At 43.5% G+C, this 24483-nt stretch overlaps 1 protein-coding gene across 1 annotated transcript in view; it reads left to right on the top strand.

Moving 5' to 3' along the window:
- Positions 1-17954, top strand: part of vars1.S (valyl-tRNA synthetase 1 S homeolog) — a gene marked incomplete at its 5' end in the record, with an annotated part of 29290 nt that extends 11336 nt beyond the window's left edge. The window contains 14 exon segments of the mRNA NM_001094970.1: positions 469-559; positions 720-825; positions 4036-4106; positions 5159-5284; positions 5484-5588; positions 5702-5770; positions 6028-6106; positions 6635-6762; positions 7365-7520; positions 7606-7812; positions 8298-8409; positions 16045-16220; positions 16475-16624; positions 17788-17954. Coding sequence (NP_001088439.1) covers positions 469-559; positions 720-825; positions 4036-4106; positions 5159-5284; positions 5484-5588; positions 5702-5770; positions 6028-6106; positions 6635-6762; positions 7365-7520; positions 7606-7812; positions 8298-8409; positions 16045-16220; positions 16475-16624; positions 17788-17856 — 1645 coding nt within the window. The 3' untranslated portion in view covers positions 17857-17954.
- Between the last annotated feature and the right edge of the window lie 6529 nt (positions 17955-24483).

The following is a 24483-nucleotide window of genomic DNA, read 5'->3' as shown; positions in this document are numbered from 1 at the left end:
TTGAGTCTTCATATATGATGAAAAGAGACAGTACTATTGATTCCCTGCAGCTCTCTAATCACAACCCAATAGACTTGTTTTTTTTATGAAATGTGTGTAACATCTTTTTACCTGTTCCTTGCACATATTGACATCTTGTCACCTTTCTATCAGACTGCACAAGTGCTCTCATAGACAAGCAGTTGTCCTGCATTCCCCTGCAGTGGAGCACGTATAAAATCCAATGCAGGAATTAACACAGCCTGTTCTTTTAATTCTTTCTCTCACTCACTCTGCTGCAGGGAAGCAACAAACACAGGTGGCACCTGTGTATAAACTCTTTGAAAAGAACACGCTGCATATTTTCATGCGCTTCCTTGTGGTGGAATGCATGAAAGATCCAGCTGAAGGAATTGCAAAATAAAGGCATGTGTATAATATGTTGCAATATTTGGTCCCTCTTAAGTGAGTTTAAATGTTTTTTTCCAGGGACTGGTGCATTTCACGGCAACTCTGGTGGGGCCATCGCATCCCAGCTTACTTTGTGACAGTTAATGATCCATCTGTGCCGGCTGGAGAGGTAACAATGCATGCTTTAGAAATGCCATTGTTCTTAGAAAGTTGATATGAACTAAAATGTTCTATGAATAATCCGCATTAGAAGTATAGAAAAGGGCAATTACAATCTCATGTGCTCAGCATTTATTCAAGAACAGCAAGATAACTGAATATTTATACAGGATACAGATGGAAAGTACTGGATTAGTGGCCGTTCTGAACAGGAAGCCAAAGAGAAAGCAGCAAGAGTATTTAATGTAGCAGCTGAAAAAATATCTTTAAGGCAAGGTAAGAGACACTTTATTGGCAATAATTAATTACTTGGTACCACACACCTAAAACAGAACAGTTGCTCTTTCCATTTCTTAGGGATGCATCAATTCCTGAATATGGTTTAAGATTAAGCTGAGTCCTAGAGTTCTTTTTGTACAACTCGGCTGAATCAGCCAAATGGAATGTTAATCCAGTGTTCTGCCACATGGAATTTGAACACTTCAAATGCATGTTAATGCAATGTTTTTCTCTGGTTTTAATATTAATATTTGATTTCGTTCAGGATTTGTCCAAATCGTTTTGGTATTGGGCTAAATACAAATATTTTGTATTTGGTGCATCCTATCATGTACTGTTCTTGCTGTTCGAAAATGTTGGTCATGTATAGTGCTGCTGGAATCTCTTATAGGGACATCATTTATAAAGGATGGAGTTCACCACAGTTCTCTGGAGGGAGTTTTCACTGCCAGAATGGGTTGAATATTGACATGGGTTTAGCTGCATTTAACCCTTTAACTGTATATAGTTATACTGCTGCTGAGCCACAAGAAAGATGTTAGTGTTTGAAACATTGTTGAGATTAGTCTGCTATACTTGCACAAATTAAAGTGATATACTAAAAAACTACTTTTCAAAATATTAATATTAGGGATGCACCGAATCTACTATTTTGGATTCGGCCAACCCCCGAATCCTTCGTGAAAGATTCGGATTAGGGATGGGAAGGGGAAAACATTTGTTACTTCCTGGTTTTTTGACAAACAATCATGCGATTTCCCTCCCCGCCCCTAATTTGCATATGCAAATTAGGATTTGGATTCGGTTCGGCTGGGCACAAGGATTCGGCCAAATCCTGCTGAAAAAAGGCCGAATCCCGACCGAATCCTGGATTCGGTGCATCCCTAATTAATATACATCAAAGTTACCTATAGGTCATCTTAATCAATTTCACCAGTAGGTCTGCTTTTGTAACTTGAAGTTCATAAAACCCTGACTGTTTTGCCAACCTGACTGCCCTTTTTCAATCTGTCAGAGTTTTTCTAACACTAACGGGCTACTGCATCACAAATATGCCAGCCCCCTCATAAAGAAACTTGAAGGTTATGATAGGAAATGTAAAAGCAGCAGGCAGTACTTTTATGGCAAAATGATGAAGCTCATGCAAAAATAATGTTATAAAACATTTAAAAGTTACGGTGCTGGTATCTCTTTAAATACTGCTACACTTGGGGCCTTATTTATTATGGCTGAATTTATCTGACTATTTTAATGAAAAAAATCAGACCAAACTAGAATCCACAGTTGGACCTTATTTTTTATTAAAAAATTCTGATTTTGTCATCGGACAAACGCAAAAATCTGAATCGTATGTTTTTTCAGATTTTTTTCCCGAATTGCTCTATTTTTGAACTTTTTACCCAAAGAGTCCAAAATTTTCAGACATTTGTTTAAAAACACTGACTGGATTTTCGTGCTAATTCCAGTGCAGACCACAGAAACTTCCAAATATTAAAGGACCTCTCCCATTGACTTATATACAACCTTGGCAAATCTTAGATGCCAGATTTCTTTCAGCTTCAGACTTTTACCATCCTCGGGGTTTAATAAATCTTGAAAACTTTGAGGTTTTTTTTCCACTTAAAATTCTGATTTTATAGTTAAAAACAACAACTTTTTGGCATTTAGAATTTAATAAATAACCCCCTGTGTTTTACTTTCTAGAGATGTTGTGTATAAAATTCAAATATTGTTGCAATTAGTTTCTTATCAGTATATTCACACAATTTGAATATTCGTTCTATTTGTTTTTATAAAGTGTCTGCAAAAAAGTGACAATCTATTGTAGGATCTTAACAGGATACAGGCAATATTCCTAAGAAAATAACCAGTAGATAAGTAGGAAGCCCTCAGCTCATATGCATACTCTAAGGCAGTGGTCCTCAGGAGCAACATGTTGCTCATCAACCCTTGGATGTTGCTCTCAGTGGCCTCAAACCTGGTGCTTATTTTTGAATTCCTGTCTTGGGGGCAAGTTTTGGCTCCATAACCAGGTGTACTGCCAAACAGACCCTCCTGTAGGCTACCAACCCAAGGAGGCTACCAATAGCCAATCACAGCCCATAATTAGCACCCCTCCAAGAATTTTTTTGCAGATTGTGTTGCTCTCCAACTTTTTTTTACATTTGAATGTGGCTCACGAATAAAAAAAGGTTGGGAATCACTTACTCTAAGGCAAACCAAAAAATGCTGTGTAACTTTATCAAATGTCATTGCTGCTATTAGAATGCTGGAAGCACATTTGCAACTTAGCTCACACTATGATTGGATGGCTAAATATTTTTTCAGACAAAGCCAACCAGAAACCATTGAAAGGCATACAGGTTTAGGAACTCGCCTTTTAAACCAGACAACTTTTTATTGGACTTAACTCCATAACTCCATTACTATTAACACATGCAATTGACATAGATAACATTTGTGAGTAGTAAATGTTACATTTGGAAACTTTTAATATAAAACAATAAAAAAAATGTTGTGAATCTCTATGGTTTGTTCAGAGTTCAGAGTAAATAGTGTGAAAAGCCAAACTCTGCACACCTGGACCAGGCTGTAGAGAATGGTGGTGGTGTGGTTCTCTTACAGTAGTACCCCAGGCCAGTGCTATAGAAATACTGTTACTGCTTGACCCATAGCTCACTATGATCATTAGCCATATGACAGGGACTAAATCATACCCAACCTTTCATAGATGAATATTAGTTGACTCCACGCAGCCCTTATCCAATTGAGGCAAGCTCTCCACATTTGCTGTATGGGAAAGCTACTGCTTTTTCAAGAGCTACAGCAGTTACAAACCCAGGGCCCCTTGGTTCAGGAGATATTAACTTTGTGAAGCTGAAAGCTGTCATCATGGTTTCCCTTCCCGAAGGAGTAAGATTTTCAGATATTATTTATTGCCCCATGAAAGAGAGCTAATTTTGGACAGTCTTAGACCTCTAGGCCCTCAACAAATAAATTCTTCTGCCAAGGTTCAGTCATTGCGGCCATGGCTTCCAATGAGTTTCTTACATTGATCAACATCAAGGTCTTGTACCTATTTTCCATTCCCATTGTGGTTTTCATACAGTAACTGGCATTTCCAACTTATTTACATGTCCATTGAACTCATCTCTGCACCATAAGTCTTCACCAACTCATGACCCTAGTTATTAATTCCTGTTTTAGATGAAGATGTACTGGACACCTGGTTTTCTTCTGGAATTTTCCCCTTCTCCATCTTTGGCTGGCCCAATCAGGTATTGTAACATTTTTTTTAAATGGATAACTTTGCTCCTGTCTCTAAAGCCTTGAGACCAGAATCTTGTCTAGCAGAGCACACCATTGCGCTTTCTTTTGTCTCAGCGAATCAGTTTCTTCTGTATCCGAGTTGCATCAAGTTGGCCAGATGTATTAAGGGCAGTGTCAACCTAACACCATAGGGGACTACTCATTAAACTCAGTCTGCAATTCAAAGTGGCAGTTTACCTTTGTAGAAATTGTAAGACTACCGTAGTTATGGACATTTCAACTCTGACAGCTTCCATGGGTATAACATTTTGGCTGAAATTTTTATTTTTTATTTTTAAAGGGTTTGTTCCCCTTTGAGTTAACTTTTAGCATAATGTAAAGAGCGATGCTCTGAAACAATTTGTAATTCATTTTATTTCTTCATTATTTGTGTTCTTTGAGTTATTTAGCTTTTTATTCCACAGCTTCCCAGTTTGCAGCTTCAGCCGTTTGGTTGCTAGGGTCCAAATCACCCTACCAACCATGCACCAATTTGAATAAGAGACTAGAATATGAATATGAGAGGGCATGAATAGAAAGATGATCTATCTAAAGGTATAAGTACCAAAACATTTGTAGCCTAACAGAGGATTTATCTTTAGATGGGGTCACATTTGAAAGCGTCAGAAGAAGAAGGCAAATAATTAAAAAACTATAGAAAATAAATAAAACCAAATTGAAAAATTGTTCGCAATTTATCATTCTATAACGTACTCCTTTAATCCTGTAATGCACTTTTCATATTTTGTGAAAGAACGTATGGTGACGGTTGCACCAATCTGACCTTCTTTTGACAATCTGTAGAGTTTTTAAATATTTTTAAGCCAACGTATTTTAGTGTGTTTTGATTTACAAACTCCGGAACATCTGAGGTAAGGTATAACCTATTTAATAATAGCCTGGAAATTGAAAATGGATTCAAAAAGTCCATGGTATTTTGCTGTCCAAACCATAAAATAGAAATAGTAATATTTAAAACTAAATTAGAAGTTTTAATGCAATAGTACCTCTGTTCTCACAGACTGAGGACCTTCAAGTTTTCTACCCTGGCACTCTCCTGGAGACTGGCCATGACATTCTCTTCTTCTGGGTGGCCCGGATGGTGATGCTTGGTTTAACCTTAACAGGAAAACTCCCATTTAAAGAGGTAAATATTTTTCACCCAATATGCAGTCAAATTTCTACCAATATGCTTTAGAGGCTGAAGCGTTAGATCAAGACATGTAAGTGCAAACTCAAGAAGAAGCTAGTCATTTATTAGCTAATTTCTTTCACTTAATGGCTTGTCATCTGTGATGACCGTTGAATTTCTTGATTTTTTTGTTTGTCACATCACTCCTTTTCAGGTGTACCTCCATGCGGTAGTACGGGATGCTCATGGTCGAAAGATGAGTAAGTCGCTCGGAAACGTCATTGATCCTTTGGATGTGATCAACGGCATCACTTTGGAAGTAAGTGAACAAAAGGCAGCCATTGTTTAAATTGTGTGGTTTTGCCCTTTCTCTGTCTTTTCTGCTATTTTCTTCATTCATCGACTTTGTTCGCCCACTCTTGTGTATTGTAGGGTCTCCACAAACAACTTCTAGAAAGTAACCTAGACCCTGCAGAGTTGGAGAGAGCCAAGGATGGGCAGGTAAATCAGGCCTGCTATGCAGACTTTACCAAACTGCAATCTTACATCTGAAAGCACTGCCATGTCAACCAAGTGAATAGATGTAATAAAATTATCACTTTTAAACGTTTCACAACTGTAAAAATTTACATTGAAACATAATCATAAAGCATCAAGTTTCAGAAGATTGAATATATATCAAAACTCAATTTTTAAACAACCCATCGTATGGGCTTATTGCTAAAATATTTCCTTCTTTTATGTTTTCTTCAATTTAGAAATCCGATTACCCAAATGGGATCCCAGAATGTGGGACCGATGCTTTGAGGTTTGCTCTATGCGCTTATACTAGTCAAGGTGAGTAGATAATTACAAATTTCAAGTATTTTTGGTGGCTAAATATGTTCCTTTTGATGTTGAACCAAACTCGGTATACATATTGTTGGAGTGTGATTTAGGAATTGTGTCATAAATGGTGGAATGCTGTTGGTCAGTGAGCCAGATTTCCCCAGGGTTCAGGAACCTCTTATTTAAAAAATTCTTCACATTGCTATCTCTCTTCTATGGACCAAACAATCGAGTCCATTCTGCTAATGTCTGGAGTCAATGGATGACCTGGGACGGGGGTTGTTTCTCATTATCTTGTAATCCACGTGTTCAGTTTCTTGCAGTATGGCCGTTCAGAATTAAGGCCAAATTGTGAATGATCCACTCATTAAAAAAATAATGTCTTGTTGTTTTGTGGTTTCAGTGTAGTCTAACATAAGTTTTCACAAATTTGGAGATTTAGTACTGCTTCCACTGTGGCTCTGTAACTCTTAACACTCTCCCACCCTTTTTTGCATTTGTTTTTTTTCATATACTCTGTTCCCTTCTTCCCTGTAGGTCGTGACATTAATCTGGATGTGAACAGGATTCTTGGTTATCGTCATTTCTGCAATAAAATTTGGAATGCAACAAAGTTTGCAATGAGGAGTCTGGGAGACAATTTTTCTCCACCTGACTTTGCAGGGGTGAGCCATTATTTTGAGTAATTTCATTCTGTATAAGGTGGCACAGTGATATTCTAAGAAGCAGTGCACATTCAACAGGATTTACTAATAATGATGCTAATTAATAATGATGCTAATTAATAAAGCTTTTTGTTATCATGGTTAATAACAGATGGCTAGCTGGAGTTCTCAATTACAATTAAAGGAATAGAACACTACTTCCTGTATTTCAGCTCTCTAGTCAGAGACTTGAAGGAGGGGCACATGGGACATATCTGTTCAGTGAGTTTGCAATTGATCCTCAGCATTCAGCTCAGATTCAAAAGCAAACCGTTATGCCCCATGTGCCCCCCCTCAAGTCACTGATTGGTTGCTGCCTGGTAACCAATCCGTGGAAACCAAGAGAGCTGCAAAGCAGGAAGTAGTGTTCTGGCTATTAAGTTAGACATTCATTCACTCCAGCCTTTGTACATTACATTTTTTGCTAACTATATTGAAACCATTTTTAATTTTGAACAGCCTGTCTAATTACCTATCTTTTAATTTTATACTGAACAATTCCTCTAAGGGGCTCAACCATACAAATGAAAATGTTTTATTAAGAGTCTTACTTTTATTTTTAGGCCTGTGGACAAGAAAGCCTCGCTGACCGATGGATATTGAGTCGCCTTAGCATTGCAGTTGATCTTTGTAATACTGGGTTTCAAAACTATGACTTTCCTGGCATAACAACAGCTGTGTACAACTTCTGGCTTTATGAGTTGTGTGATGTTTATCTGGTAAGCGCAAAAATAGTTTTCTTTGTAGGTTGCTCTGTGTATCTTAAATCTTGTAATAATCTTTCCAACTTGCTGCTTTCATTAGGAGTGCTTGAAGCCTGTGTTCTTAAGCTCAGAAGAGACTGCAATATCTGTGGGACGGAACACACTTTATACATGCTTGGATGTTGGCCTCCGTCTTCTTTCTCCTTTCATGCCATTTCTTACTGAGGAATTATATCAGCGCCTTCCCCGGCGCCCCAGCAGTAGAACCCCAAGCATTTCAGTCACTTCCTACCCAGAGACATCAGATGTGAGTTTTTTTTTCCTTCTGTAAGCTGTAACTGTGGGAGTTTTTTTTGTGTGTCCGTTGCTTCTGTGTATTCTAATTACAGACATTTTTAAATTTGTAAAAAGACAAGCCCTGTAAATGTTCAGAATTTTGAGCACATGTTTGACACCTCCATTTGTACAATGTTAATGTCAATTGTTTTATAATTTATACTGTATATCACTGTAGTTTCTGGCAGTTATGAGATGCCTTATTCATATCCCCATCTGTGTTAAGGAAAGGGGGAGGTAAAGGAATGATTTTATGTGAGTAAGAGGGACACAGTACTTTTGTATGTTGCCCAAGATTTTATTTAAAATTCCTGTAGATGCAAACCCTCCAGATTTATTATTGTTGTGCAGATGCATCTGGTACAAACACATGTAAATGGCAGTATGTTATAGGTGATAACCAATGTTTGTGAAGGACACACATCAGATTGCTAAAAGATTGTTCTTATGTTGTAGTACAACTTGCGAGATGAGGAAGTTGAGAGAAATATGGATCTCGTGTTGCTCATCATCAAGTCAATCCGATCTCTGCGAGCAGACTATAATCTCACTAAAACCAAGGCCGACTGTAAGTAATGAGGTTGGTTAAGAATGAGATGTAGCTTAACTAGTCTTCTAATTAAAGCATTGTTTACATTTTCAATTGTGCCAGATATTGGGGGAGAAGGATACTGGCAAATCACTGAGGGGGGTCTAGAAGTGTCTTTGCCTCCACTGGTTTTACCCCTCCCAAACACCAGCCATTTCGTATGTTCTTTCAGGAACTGGACACCTTCCCTTGAAGGGGAAATTTATTTTCTCTTTGTTCCATCAGTCAAACTATTTGGTTCTGACTGCTGAACTTGAAGGGGTACTTTCTAGATCTGGTCCTGGAATTGTTTTTTCTTCGTCTCCCCTTCTGCAAAGAGGCATCACTTGGTCTGCTTTGCTCCTGTCTTGCTGTTTAATTGGCCCAACCTTCTATCTGGGGTCTATTCCACCTTCAGGACCTTGCCGGTGCATTTTGTCACATGACCTAAGAGGCAGAGTTATTTCCATCAAGGATATAGCCTCTGTGCAAATGGATTTCTGCCTCCCACCTCTACAATAGGGTTTGAAGAATTTATCAGATACAGATCACTTCAGACTTCTTTAGGATACCCTGCAGTAAGGTCATGATCGAGTCCTGCTACTTAATGCTCAGGTTTCTGGCTTTTATTCCATTTATTTCCACAAATTTCTTTCGATCACTGTAAAAATGATATACTTTACCAAAAATGAGTGCCTAGAACCTTAAAAAATAGTTTCTAGATTTTCCTAGCCTCATTTTGCCCTCAATAAGGTCCCAAAAGCAGAGTCTCTTCATGATTTGGATCCTGTTAGAGCGCTGAAGATTTAAATCAGGAGTCTCAGCAGCTTCACTGTTTTGACCACTCTTATGGTTCTTATATTATGTCCTAGGAAATGGCTTGTAGCTTTCACTTTCTTTTGACTCCAACTTCCTGCTTTTAAATAGGGTCACTGACCCCACCTTTAAAACAAATGCTCTGTAAGACTACAAATGTATTGTTATTGCTACTTTTTAGTACTCCTCTTTTTATTCAGGCCTCTCCTATTCATATTCCAGTCTCTTATTCAAATCAGTGCATGGTTGCTAGGGTAATTTTATTATGTAACCAGGGCACGGGGATGGACATCTGGTGCACAAACAAGATTCTGAGATGATGCAAGGCTTGTGTTAATAATCGGGATGCACCGAATCCAGGATTCAGCCCTTTTCAGCAGGATTCGGATTCGCCAAATCCTTCTGCCCGGCCGAAACGAATCCTAATTTGCTTATGCAAATTAGGGGCAGGGAGGAAAATCGTGTGACTTTTTGTGTCAAAACAAGGAAGTAAAAAACAGGATTTTTTGATACTTACCGTTAAATCTGTTTCTCTGTAGTCGATAGGGGGACACAGGGACCTTAGGGGTTTAAGCTCCATCCTCCAGGAGGCAGGACACTTATGAAAATTATTCAGGGGGCGTGTCTGGACAGCCAGCTTAACCCCACACACATACGAATTCCAATCAGTTTGTACCAAAGATACTGCTATATTAACTATAAAAACCATAGCCGAATGGCAGAACAGGAAGGAAAAAACAGGAAGAGTATTCCCAATAGACCAACGTGGTCAACATTCCTCAAGGGACGGGAAGCCCTGTGTCCCCCTATCGACTACAGAGAAACAGATTTAACGGTAAGTATCAAAAAATCCTGTTTTCTCTGTCGTCTCTGGGGGACACAGGGACCTTAGGGGACTTAACAAAGCAGCCCCAGACAACGGGTGGGAATTGAGGAATTGAACTGAAATTAGTGAGGACATATGTTACTGCACTACAGAGTGCAGCACTGTGCGGCCAAACGCCGCCTCCGCTGAGGAGTACGTGTCAAGATTGTAGAATTTTGAGAAGGTATGAACGGAGGACCAGGTGGCCGCTTTGCATATCTGCTCAACAGAAGCAGAGTTGCGCCATGCCCAGGAAGCTCCGACTGCTCTTGTAGAGTGAGCTCGTACATTCAAGGGCGGAACCTTCCCCTTGGATAAGTAGGCTTGCCGTATCGTTTCTTTGATCCACCTCGCAAGCGTTGCTTTTGATGCTGCCAGACCCTTTTTAGGGCCCGCTGGCAGTATAAACAAGGAAGTAGAACGCCGAAACGGTCTTGAACGTTCCACGTACCACCGAAGTGCTCTGACAACATCTAATTTATGTAATCTGCGCTCCTTGTCGTTCTTCGGATTAGGGCAGAGGGTTGGTACTACTATTTCTTGGTTGATGTGGAATTGAGTTACCACTTTAGGCAGAAAGGAAGGTAGAGTTCTGAGTACGGCTTTGTCCCTGTGGAATATGAGGTATGGTTCATCAGATGACAAAGCGCCGAGTTCAGACACCCGTCTGGTTGAGGCTATCGCCATCAGGAACAGGACTTTCTTAGTCATAATTGATTCGGGAATAGATCCCAGAGGTTCAAACGGCGGATCGAGTAGCGCTTCGAGAACAAGGTTCAAGTCCCACCCTGGGACTGGAGATCGGAATGGAGGTTTGAGATGTTGCACTCCCTGCATGAAGGTCCGAATGGAGTCGTCTAATGCCAATCTCGACTGAAGGAGTACAGATAAGGCGGATATCTGTACCTTGAGAGAACTGAACTTAAGGTTAAGTTGAAGACCCCTCTGAAGAAAGGACAGTATCCTAGGGATGTTGAGTTCTAGGAATGGGAACCCCGCTTCGGTGCACCAGTCGTGGTAGGAACGCCAAATTCGGTGATATGATCTAGATGAAGTTGTTTTTCGGGCTTTTAGCATGGTGGAAATGACTTCTTCCGACAGGCCTTGTTTTCTCCAAATGTCGGATTCAATAGCCACCCCGTCAAAAGGAACAGGCCCGGGTTGTGGTGGGCAATGGGTCCTTGAAGGAGAAGGTCTGGTCTGGGAGTCAGTCGTATTGGTTGGGCCACCGACATCTCCTGCAGGTCTGAGAACCATGTCCGTCGAGGCCAAAAGGGAGCCACGACGATTACGGTGAGTTGTGACTGTCTGATCTTCTTTAGTACCCGAGGTAGCATTGGAAGAGGAGGGAAGACGTACGCTAGGTTGAAGCGCCAAGATTGAGTCATCGCATCTGCCCCTGCTGCTGTCGGATCCCGACAGCGGGCAAAATACCTGGGTACCTTGCGATTGTGTCTGGATGCCATGAGGTCTATTTGTGGACATCCCCATTGATGTACTAGCTGGGCAAAGACTTCCGGGTGCAGTTCCCATTCCCCTGGCTCTATTTGATTTCGGCTGAGGTAATCCGCCTTTGTGTTGGATACCCCCGGAATATGGATTGCAGACAACCTCACCTTGTTGACTTCTGCCCAGTGTAGTATTTGCTGAGCCTCCGCTAGTGCCGCTTTGCTGCGGGTACCTCCCTGGCGGTTGATGTATGCCACTGTTGTGGCGTTGTCGCTCTGTACCCGTACAGGCATTGTTTGAAGAGGCTGGGTCCATCCTCCGAGTGCCAGTCTCACAGCTCTTAGTTCTAGTACGTTGATTGGGAGTTTTGACTCGTCTGCGGACCACAGCCCTTGAGCGGATAGGTTGTTCCAGGTCGCTCCCCATCCCCGCAAGCTTGCGTCCGTGGTAACGATGGTCCAGTCTGGTGTCGCCCAGGACAGACCCGCGTTGAGGTTGGATGGCTTCAACCACCATAGGAGAGACCTCCTGGTCAGTTGAGAGAGCGAAAATGTTCGGGATAGTGGTCCCCCTTTCCAAACAGCAAGTATGTTGGACTGTAAGGGACGAAGATGTATCTGTGCAAATGGTACTGCCTCTATGACTGAGACCATCACCGCTAGAACCCGCATGGCTGCCTGTATCGTGATCTTTTGGGGTAGAAGAAGGCGTTTTGTTTGTTCCCGGAGTCTGGTCTGTTTGTCGAGAGGGAGACAGACTAGTTGAGTGATCGTGTTGAATTCCAGTCCCAAAAAGGTCATCTGGTGACTGGGGTGCAGGTTCGATTTCGACCAGTTCACTGTCCAACCGAAGTCTTGGAGCATAGAGATTGCTAGAGATAGATCTTGTTTTGCTTTTATTGTAGTTCTGGCTTTTATGAGCAGGTCGTCCAGGTAGGGAGTGACGGATATCCCTTGCAGACGTAAGGCCGCTGCCGAAACTGCCATCAACTTGGTGAATACTCGCGGAGCTGTTGACAGTCCGAATGGAAGAGCCACAAATTGGTAATGGTTGTTGGCAAAGGCAAATCGCAGAAGGCGGTGGTGCGGGGGCCAAATCGGTACATGGAGGTACGCGTCCTTTATGTCTAAGGACATTAATAGTTGACCCTCTTCCATGCCCCTGATCACTGAGCGTAAAGTCTCCATTTTGAATCGAGTTGACCTGATGAATTTGTTGAGAAGTTTGAGGTCTAGAACGGGTCTGAAGGTTCTGTCTTTCTTTGGAACTATGAAAAGATTGGAGTAGAACCCCGAGAATCGTTCTTGAGAGGGCACAGGCACTATGACTCCCGCTATTTCCATATCGGAGATGCATTTGAGGAAGGCTTGGGCCTTGGTGTTGTTGGATGGCACTCTGGACATGAAAAATTTGTTGGGAGGAGTGACAAAAAAGTCGATGTGGTACCCTTCTGACACTATTTCTTTGACCCAAGCGTCTGAAGAGTGTCGAATCCATGCCTCCCGGAATCGCAGTAACTTTCCTCCTATGAGTTCCCCTGATTCCGGAAGGATTAGACAGTCAGGCTGTTGTGGATTTCTCATGTGGAGGCTTGTTGTGAGTCTTGGTGGACTTCCAGGTTGGACGTCCCCTGTCGTTGGGTTTTGATCGAAAGTGAGATCTAGGAGGGGACTGGTTTCTTCTGTGAAAACGACCGCTTTGGCCTCGAAAAAATCTACCTCGCCTGGAAGTAGAGGTCGGTCTACTTTTAGCTTGTGGGAGAAAGGTACTCTTCCCCCCTGTCGCTTGGGAAATTATTTTTTCCAGTTCTTCACCGAACAATCGTTGTCCTTTGAATGGAAGTGAGGTAAGAGATTTCTTGGAGCTGACGTCCGCTGACCAACTTTTAAGCCACAAAATCCTTCTCGCTGCTACTGATAGCGCCGAGGTCCTGGCTGTAGATTGGGCGGCGTCTAGGGTTGCGTCGCAAAGATAGGCTGATGCATCTACGACAGAAAGGATGGATGCTGCGAGTTCCGATCGGGGTACTCCCTCCTGAATATCTCGGAGAAGGGCCTCTGCCCATGCCTGTATGGCTCTGGAGACCCACGCTGAAGCTAGTAATGGTTGTAGTGCGGCCCCCGAGGCGGAGTAAATGGCTCTAAGGGTTCCTTCCATTCGTCTGTCGGCAGAATCTTTAAATGCTGCAGCATCGGTAACCGGCAGAGTCGTGGATTTGGACAGGCGGGATACTGGAGCATCTACTGTTGGTGGAGTGAACCATTTATCAACCAAGTCCTTAGGAAAGGGATAGGATTTAGAAAATTTCTTGGAGTTTTGAAATTTTCGTTCTGGAAAATTCCACTCTTCTTGTATCAAGTTGGTCAGTTGATCGTGTGCGGGAAAGCAGGTTACGGATTTCTGTTTCCGTTTGAATAGACTTGTGGACTGACCTTTCACCTCCTGTGCCGGGGAGATATTAAGTACCTCGAGAACTCCCTTAATGATACCATCAACGTCGTGTTGTGTATCCTTGTCCGTACTTTCCCCTTGTGGTTCCTCATCTTCCGATGGTGCGTCGGATGGGGGAATTTCCCCTTCTGACTGAGAGGAGCTCTGATCTTCTGATGAAGCAGCAGACATATAATGAGTAATGACAGGATTCTTAGGGCTATCTACTCTCTTACGTTTTCCCTTGTGTTTTTGGCTGAGTTTGGATAGAACTTTCCCCAGATTATCTGCGATGGCGGGTAGTCCCTGCAGGGAGGCTAGAGATTGAGAGAGATGTAGAGCCCAAAGTGGTGCATTTTCCTCTTGGGTAACAGTTTCTCCAGTATCCAGGGAAGTGCCCTGAGGATCTAAGAGCAGAGGGCTCTGTTGTGAGAGAGACGCTTGAGTGGAGGTTGACATTTGCGCTGTTGAGCAGGATGTGCACAGCGGTTCACTCTGACCCCCCCTAAATTTTGTCTGACAATTTGTGCAGGCATAATGAGAAACCTGCGCCGTTGCCGGGGTTTTCCCCCCCGCCCTAGGGAATAGGCCCCCTGCCTTACCTTCTGCCATCCTGCCAGTCAATGCGTCACTGGGGTTTTTCCCCCCTGTTGGAAAAGGTAGGCGTGTGGGATTGAGGCTGTGGTCGTCCACACTGCCTTCCCTGTGGCAAGGAATGGGTTAACCTCAGTCTGGGGTAATGGTGCCGTGACTGGGTGTCGTGCGTGCTATTGGAGCGCACCGGTGACTAGGTGTGCTGTGCCGGGATTCGCGCCGAGTGATCTCCAAGATGGCGCCGTTTCGCGCGCTTCTGGCAGATTTTCCCTCAACCAAGATGGCGCCGTGCGCCTCCCCGCGGCTGCGCGTCCTTTTGTCCCCCTTGCCGTGTAAGAGAGGAGAGGACGCGCCAGCCGCAGCGCTAGAAAAAACAATCCTCCTCCCTCCCGGAGTGAAGGGCAGCAACTGGGCCTGACCGCTCGTGTCTGCACAGCGTCGCTAGAGACGCAGATAGACTGGCAGCGGTGAGAGGAGAGAGGAGTGGGGAATGGCGGCGCATTTGTAGCATATCAAGCCGTGTAGGTAGAGCTTGAATTGCACTGAGGGCTGGGGAGTGTGGGGAGAACCCTTTCCAAGGTCTGGTCCCTGGGTTAGGAGGGATAATACTTACCCAGCAACCCTTACCTCCCTCAGCCTTGTCCACCGGTCAGACCTCTGAACCTATAGGGAACAGGTTGTGTCTTGGGGGGTCTGCTCAGCCGTTTTCGGGCTGTGATGTCGACCCCACGGTGGAATCCCTCGTAGGAGGTGTGTTCTCAGGCAAGCTAGTTTTATCACTGCTTCCGAAATCACCTGCTGTCGTTTTCTGATGAAGAATAAAGGTTTTTCCCCATCAGCAATAGTCCATCCTCCAGGTAGCAGGACACTTAAAAAACTGATTGGAATTCGTATGTGTGTGGGGTTAAGCTGGCTGTCCAGACACGCCCCCTGAATAATTTTCATAAGTGTCCTGCCTCCTGGAGGATGGAGCTTAAACCCCTAAGGTCCCTGTGTCCCCCAGAGACGACAGAGAAAATGTTTTCCCCTTCCCACCCCTTATTTGCATATGCAAATTAGGATTCTGTTCGGTATTCGGCCGAATCTTTCGGCCAAATCCAAAATAGTGGATTTGGTGCATCCCTAGTTAATAACAGTGTCCACAAAATGGCTGCTGTCTGCTTGCTATAATTATGAATTCCCAGACTGATGGAAAGAAGATTCAAATAATTTATATTTGTGTAAAGTTCATTTTGATTGACTAATGTGATAAAATAGGATTCTGAATATTTTTTTTTTGGGTGACGGGTCCCCTTTAAGTATTTTTGTTTTTGGGTAACCGTAGTCCTTTCATTCATGTGGAAAAAAACCCTAAATATTTCCAATCTATAACTGATATAAACCCATATATGCGAAAAAAATGTGAGCGAGTTTTAACAGTTAAAAAATCCAAGTTGCCCATTTATGAGCTGGGAAAAACACTATTCTTTGTGTTCCCGTAGGTTTCGTTCAGTGTCAAGATGCTGACACTGTTTCTGTGGTTACTGCTTACACTCCATACATCACGGTTCTCTCTTCATCACGCTCTCTGGTCGCTCTGAAAGCTGAGGATCCTTCTCCTGCCGGAAGCGCTGTTAATACTGCATCGGATAAAGCCACTGTGTATGTGGTGCTCAAGGTAAACACACAAAGCACCTCATTGCTTATACAACTGAATATAATGTCCAAAAGAATACTTACCAGTGGGACACCAGCATCTATAGACCGTAACTGTGATCCATTATTGCACATAGTGCAGGATTTTATAGAAACAGGTAACACCTGTACATGACTTTTACTCTTGTCTTTGTAATACTCACACACTGTTTTCTGCCCTGCGCAAGTACATGTTTTGCTGTCACTTAAATATAAACTCTCTTAACTTGTTTGCAGGGCTTAATAGATGTAGAAAAGGAGCTGGCCAAACTGCAGGTCAAGAAGTCTGAATTGGGCCGTCAGTTAGAGAAGCTGCGCGAGAGGATGGGCAGTGCAGATTACCGCAGCAAAGTGCCTGAAACGGTGCAGCAACAAGATGCAGACCGGGTAAGAACACATTTATTAATGGGGAAGTAAAAAGGTAGATGGAAGACACTGGTCTTTATGTTACAAGAGAGATGTGATGTAATGATTAAATATCACTCCAACTTGTAATACAGCAGTTAAGAGTGACTGAAGTTTATCAAAGCACAAGTCACATGACTGGAGGCAGCTGGGAAACTGACAATATGTCTAGCCCCATGTCAGCTTTCAAAATTGAATATAAAAAAATCTGTTTGCTCTTTTGAGAAATGGATTTCAGTGCAGAATTCTGTTGGAGCAGCACTATTAACTGTTGCGTTTTGAAAAAAACATGTTTTCCTATGACAGTATCCCTTTAAAGGGGTTGTTCACCTATATGTTAACTTTTAGTATGTTGAATGACCAATTCTAAGCAACTTTTCAATTGGTCTTCATTTTTATACTATTTGCCACCGCCTTCTGACTCTTTCCAACTTTCAAATGGGCGTCACTGACCCTGTCTAAAAAATGAATGCTCTGTAAGGCTACAAATGTATTGTTATTGTTACTTTTATGGCTCCTCTTTTAATTAGGCCTCTCCTATTCATATTCCAGTCTCTTAATCAAATCAAAGCATGGTTGCTAGGGTAAATTGGACCCTTGCAACCAGATTTGGAGAGCTGCTGTGTAAAAAGCTAAATAACGCAAAAACCACAAATAAAAAAAAAAAAGAAACACAATTACAAATTGTCTCATATCACTCTCTACATCATAGTAAGTTAATTCAAAGCTAAACATCCCCTTTAAGGCTAGTGACACGCTAAGATTCGACTAGAATCTAAATCGCCCGCTGGATGGCCCTCGGAGCTTCGTTTTCCGAAGTTGCCTGAAGTTTCAAATTAGGGCGACTTCAGAAAACAAAGTACTCAGAGTGCCATCCCACTGGCAATTTAGATTCTAGACAACGGGAAGGCTTTTCTTGGAGATTAGGCGTCCGATGAAGAGCCGTTTTCATCTCCAAGAATCTTAGCGTGTGTCACCACCCTAATGGCAATATTGCTTTTATAGCATGTGTAATTATATAGGAGTGGGATCAGTGGACGTGGTGTGTATAGGCTTCTTTCCATGCCATGCCTTTGAGTTTCATTTTAGGATTTTTATTTTCTTCTTGTAATTTCCTTTGTTTTATTCCTGGATTCCTATTACAGATCAGACAACTTGAGACAGAGTTCAGGAAGGTGAACGAGGCTGCAGAGAACTTTCAGAAGATGGTATAGGGCATTTAAGTGGACTCTTTCATTCACCTCATTGCTGCTTCAAGGAAATGTATTTTTAAATGTGGCTGGTCTTGCAATCAGATGCAATAAAAGACAATGGAAACAAGATGTGGCATGTGGTTATTGTGGTCATAGGATGAAAGAGACTAGGCGGCAAATTCACTAAAGGACGAATCGCCTAACGCTAGTGTTAATTCGTTAGCGTAGCGCATTTTCGGTAATTCGCCGATTCACTAACGGACACTGGCGTAAATTCACTAGTGTTACTTCGCACCCTTACGCCTGGCGAATTTGCGCAACGGACGTAACTAAACAAATTCACTAACGCGCGCATTTTTCTGAACGCTACCTTTTACGCCAGACTTCTACAATAGAGTAGATAGGGATTGCTTCAAAAAAAGTTAAACATTTTTCTAAGTCCCAAAAAACGCTGGCGTTATTTCTTTTTTTATGGGTGATAGGCTGAAAAAGATCAAAATTTTTTTTGGGTCTACCCTCCTTCCCCCCTACATTTCCTAACTCATGGCAACTTAACTATACAGTGGGCACATGTGTAGGGCAAAATAAAAATTTTATTTGATGTTTTGAAGGTTTCCCAGGCATTTGTAGGGATGCTACATATACCTCCATTGTAACTTCAATTTGGCGCCGTATGCAAATTAACCATCGCTATCGTAACTTCGCTTTGCATGGCTTATTAACGCTAGTGCAACTTCGCAACCTTACGATTCCCCTGAGCGTAACTTCGGATTTTAGTGAATTTGTGTAGCGTTGGTGAAAATACGCCTGGCGAAGTGCGGCGAAGCGGACGCTGGCGCAACTACGAATCTTAGTGAATTTGCCCCCTGGAGAGATAGATACATGTAATTTTCAGAAATTATTATTGTGATTATTAATTGTGATCCTTAGCTTTAGCTGGCTACAAAGCAGTTTTAATATTCGTCCTTCAAAATACAGCATTTGTACTCACAGAGGCCAGGGAGATTGCTCAGTTATTAGAGGGAGCTTTTTCTTTCTCACACTCCTCCCATGCTTTGTGGTATTGTGGGGACACAGAGAACTCATGACCTCTCTTACACACAGATTCACACAAAATAGAGGCACGCAATGAGTAGGACAAAGGAGCACACTGGTTCATACAAAGCTGCAAAAGAACTCAGAAATGGATGCTTCTGTGCAATGTATATTTCCTTCATACATATACATATATATATATATATATATATATATATATATATATATATATATATATATATATATATATATATATATATATATATATATATATATATATATATATATATATATATATATATATATATATATACACACATACATACATGACTGCTTCACTACAGTGCCTGCTTAATATTAAGTTGGTGTTTGTCTGTAACACTGAGAATGTAACCCTGCCTGTATATGTTCACTTCTGTCATATCTGCTTCTTACCCTTGCTTTTATCATAAACCAATGAGTTAAAAACGACATGTTAAGTAGACGTACTTCCCAGTAGAAACAACTCCTTAAAGGGCAGAGCCGCGTGCTCAGATTCGGGGAGATTAGTCTCTGTATACATGCCTCATGAGGAAACTTTGGGTGACTACGAAAAGCCGAAGCGATCCGAGTGCCATCCCGCTGGCGATTCACATTCTAGTCGGTGGGAAGGCATTTGGGGAAATTATCATCATTTATTTATATAGTGCTGTCAAGATACGCAGTGCTTTGATTAGTCGCCGAAGAAGAGATTTGACGGTGGGCGACTTATCTCCCCACAATCGCCACATCTGCCACCACCCTAAGACACTGGACTTTTAGCATTTTCTTTCAGCCAGAACCATATTACAACCTTTCTTTTCCACTTATTTTATCGTTATCACTAAAGTGGTTTCTGTGTGCACCATAACCTTCTGAGCACTGGTGAATGAATGTGCAAAGGCATGAGCAAGGTCTAAGGTGGCAATACTATGGCCGATAAAAGCTGCAGACAGACCAAGTTGAAAGCTTATTGGCCCATGTATGGAGTACTCTGATGGGCTTCACTGACCAATATTCGACCAAAAATCGTCCCGATAAATGATAGGAACAGTTTAAACATGTTGTTGGACAGAGAACGCAACAGTTGTATTTCCTAAGGCCAATGATCGAGACAGCCTGATATTGCCTACCTTATGGTGGGCATATTGGGGAAGGGTCCATTCATTTGGTGACCTTGTCAAATGAATGGATGGCCAGCTTTACTTAGGGGGGAACCCTTCCCTTTCTTCACTAGTCCTATATACAGTACAATTCCAGTAATATATTCTTTTTATATTTGTGTGCTTCTTCCAGGCAACCTGGAGTCTTACAGTTGGTCCCTTACAGATGAGTTCCGTTTTGAAGGCCATATTCCATCCCCTGAAATGGTAATCAACCAACTCCTCGTTTGTTCAGAAATGGGAGAAAATGTAAAATAAATACAATTGCATTAAGCATATACCATTTATGTAATGAATGAGTTATAACCCTTGTACTGCTGGAAGACGCTTTATGCATGATAGGCCACCATTAAAATTAGAATATGTTTGGTGGATATTGGCATTTTAGTGGTACAGAAAATCTAACAAATTTGCTAATTTATTGACAGCGGCACAGAGCATGAGCTGTGACTTAGAAGCAAAAATAATGCAGAGCTACTGGGGCATCTGTAGAGGCGCAGAGCTTCCCTGCCAAAGGACTGCAGTTGGCTTGGGCTAGTACAGAACCAAAAACATAATGTGCAGCATTTCCAGCCTGCTTCTACTTTAAACTCAGCAGTGTAACTAGAAGCCCATGGACCCCAGTTACTGCCACTTAATACCAGGTCCTTTGTCCTGCCAAATACTTTAACACCTGTATGTATAATATTATTTCTCTGTCGTCTTAGGGGGACAAAGGGAACCATGGGGTTAAGCTCCATCCTCCAGGAGGCAGGACACTTGAAAATTAATTAATTAAGGGGCGTGCCCTTCAGGCTTTACCCCCTACACTGTACCTTCCTATTCAGTTTTTTAAGTGTCCTGCTCCCGGGAGGTTGGACCGACGCGTGATTCCACGTTCAGCCCATGGCTGATACCCGGGGTGAGGCCTGAAAGCAGGGTTACCTGTCTTTAAATAGGAAGCCCCCTACGAGGTGAAACGCACCGGGGTCACTCTCTAGCTATTGCTATATCGACCACCCAGACGTTGCCTGCGCTGACTGATTCAGGGCAGAAGGTTTGGCCGGTGTGGGGGTAAGTGGCACATCGCCTGTATTTCTGCAGTAACGTTGCCTTATGGTTTTGGGGCTACCCCCCCCTTACTGGGGGCTACCCCCCCCCTCCTCCCTGCTCTCTCTCCCGCTCCAGCACCTGCTCTGCCTGTTCCTCGGCTCCTTCTGGGTGTCCTGTCCTTAACCTTCAGGGTCTGGCCGGTTTGGCGCCTCCATTGCGCACTCTGGGCTTGTCTCTGGAGGGAGGTGGACGTGGGGAGGCTCTGTTGCGTCTCTCTGTGGTCCGTCTGTCAGCGCAATGAAGTGGAAAGCAATGCGTTCCACTTTCTCTGTTCACCGGTGGCCATTTCTTTTGGGCGCGAAACAGAGCGTCTGTGCGCATGCGCGCACGGGTTGGAACGCAACTTGCGTTCCAGCGGCCATTTTGGAACGGAGATCCGAAGGGAGAGCAGCAGGCAGCTATTATTACTGTCTAAAAAAGTCTGGAGGTTTATTTAGGCAGTGCCCCTTCTCACTACCTTCCTATTCTATGGCAGAAGGTAGGTCAGTGGGACTGTTCACAAGGGCAGGGGGGAAGAGGCCCTTAACAGCACAGGTGAGATACCTTGCTTGTTCAAAATGCCAGAAAAAGTTTCCAGGGGGCCAGGCTGAGCCGCTGTGTGGGTCCTGCTCCTCGGAGCAGGGGGATACTACTGCTCATGGGGGCCTCTCAGCTGCGTCAGCTATGACTGCTCCGCAGATGGTTTCTCAGGATTTAGACTCTGGAGCTGCAGCAGAGCCTCCTCCCCCTCTATGGGCGGTCCAATTGTCTCAATCTCTGGCATCATTACAAGGGTTGCCTGCCATTGCGGATAACCTTGGAAAGGTTCTTGTTCAGCTTAGCCATAGAACTGGCGCCAAGCGTAGACGTGTGAACGATGCAAGAGGGGACACTGTCAACCCTGCTGTGTCTGACGAATCTTCCCCTGAGCTCCACTCTTCTCACTCTGAAGGTGAGGTTGGATCTTCTGACTATTCATCCGCATATGAGGAAGAACATCAGGATGAAGGAAAGGATCGTGACAGTTTTCATGATGTAGACGGGATTATTAAGGGTGTCCTTGAGGTTCTTAATATATCCCAGAAGCCCAAGCAGACAGGAGAGGCATCTAGCCTATTCAAGAGGCAACATAAGTCAGCAGTATGTTTTCCAGAAAATGAACAACTTCAAGGTTTAGTTCAGAATGAGTGGAATTCCCCTGAACACAAGTTTCAGGCAACTAAAAAGTTCTCTAAATCATATCCCTTTCCAAAAGAACTAGTTGATACTTGGTCTAACCCACTATCAGTTGATGCCCCAGTGTCTAGACTGTCAAAGTCCACCACATTACCAGTTACTGACGCAGCAGCATTTAAAGACCCCTCAGACAGAAGGCTAGAGGGGTTTCTTCGTGCAATTTACACTTCTGCAGGGTCGGCTCTACGCCCTTGCCTGGCTTCAGCGTGGGTCTCCAGAGCCATACAGGCATGGTCTGAGTCGCTTGCCAAGGACATTCTAGACGGGGTTCCCCGACAGGAGTTGTTATCGTCGGTACAGACTATTGCTGAGGCATCTAGTTACCTTTGTGACACCACCCTTGATACTTCACAAATTACTGCCCGGACTTCAGCCTTGTCCGTAGCAGCACGCAGAACATTATGGCTCAAAAATTGGTCTGCGGACCTTAGTTCCAAAAAGTCACTCACTTCTCTGCCGTTCAAAGGACATCGTCTGTTTGGAGAAGAACTAGAGAAAATCATCTCCCAGGCGACGGGGGGGAAGAGTACTTTTCTCCCACTGGCCAGAGGCCGAGCACCCACCTCAAATAGAAGGGGGAAATTTTTTCGTGGCCAAAGTGGCAGATTTTCAAGGCGTAACAGTTCTCCACAAAGGTCCCACTTTCGGGCCAAAGTCGGTGAGAAAGGCCGGCCCGCTTGGAAAAACAACAGGCCTCACAACAAACCCTCAGGGGAGAAGCCCGCCTCAGCATGACGGGGCACCCCCTCCGGAATCGTTGGACTGGATAGGGGGCAAATTACTTCGATTCCGGGAGGAATGGATGAAGCATTCTTCGGATGCATGGGTCACAGAAATAGTGACAGAGGGTTATCATTTAAAATTCTCAAGCATACCACCCGGAAGATTCCTCATGTCCAGAGTCCCTCACTGTTCTCAGAAGGCTCAAGCCTTTCTACAATGTATAGAAAAGTTGGAGCGATCCGGGGTAATCAGTCCAGTACCAACCAAAGAGAGATTCTCCGGTTTTTACTCGAACCTATTTACAGTACCAAAGAGAGACGGTTCTCTCAGACCTGTGCTCGACCTCAAGGGTCTCAACAAATTCATCCAATCAGTACGGTTCAAGATGAAACGTTGAGATCTGTTATTCGAGGGATGGAACAGGGGCAACTGATGATGTCCTTGGACATAAGGGACGCATACCTGCATGTTCCAATTTGGCCCCCCATCACCGCTACCTACGATTTGCCTTCCAGAACAAACACTATCAATTTGTGGCACTCCCATTCGGATTGTCGTCCGCCCCCAGGGTTTTCACCAAGTTGATGGCGGTGACAGCTGCAACGTTGAGACTGCAGGGGATTTCCGTGACCCCCTATCTGGACGACCTCCTGTTAAAGGCCAGTTCAGAAACGAGGGCCAAGGAGCATCTAAACCAAGCAGTTCGGCTACTCCAGAGTTTCGGATGGACCATCAACTGGTCGAAGTCCAGCCCAGATCCCAGTCACAGAATGATATTCCTTGGCCTGGAATTCGATACGATCACACAGACTGTAACCTTACCCATGGACAAGCAGACCAGGATCAGAGATCAAGTTCAACATCTTCTGTCCAGTCAAAGTACAACAGTACACAAGGCGATGCAGGTACTGGGAACAATGGTTTCGGCCATCGAGGCAGTTCCATTTGCGCAAATACATCTTCGGCCTCTTCAAGCCAACATTCTAACAACGTGGAAAGGGGGACCTCTATCCCGCCCCATGTCCTTGTCACGACAGACGAGGGTGGAATTACAGTGCTGAATGAGATCGGAGAATCTAGCTGCAGGTCAATCGTGGGCAACACCGGAGTGGATTGTGATATCAACAGACGCCAGCCTCCAGGGCTGGGGGGCAACATGGGACGAGCAGTCTGCCCAAGGGCTATGGTCTCCAGAGGAAGCCAAACTACCAATAAATATTCTAGAGCTGAGAGCGGTAAAATTGGCCCTCGTCCAGTGGACAGATCGACTCAGAGCAAAGCCCATACGCGTACAAAGCGACAATGCTACGACAGTAGCGTACATAAATCGTCAAGGAGGGACACGAAGTCGGGCGGCCTTGGCAGAAGTCAGACAGATTCTTCTCTGGGCAGAAAACAACTC

Source organism: Xenopus laevis, chromosome 8S, assembly GCF_017654675.1.
Source record: "Xenopus laevis strain J_2021 chromosome 8S, Xenopus_laevis_v10.1, whole genome shotgun sequence".
NCBI classification, from domain to species: Eukaryota; Metazoa; Chordata; class Amphibia; order Anura; family Pipidae; genus Xenopus; species Xenopus laevis.
Note: the sequence above shows the minus strand (reverse complement) of the source record. Positions and strands in the feature narration are given on the sequence as shown.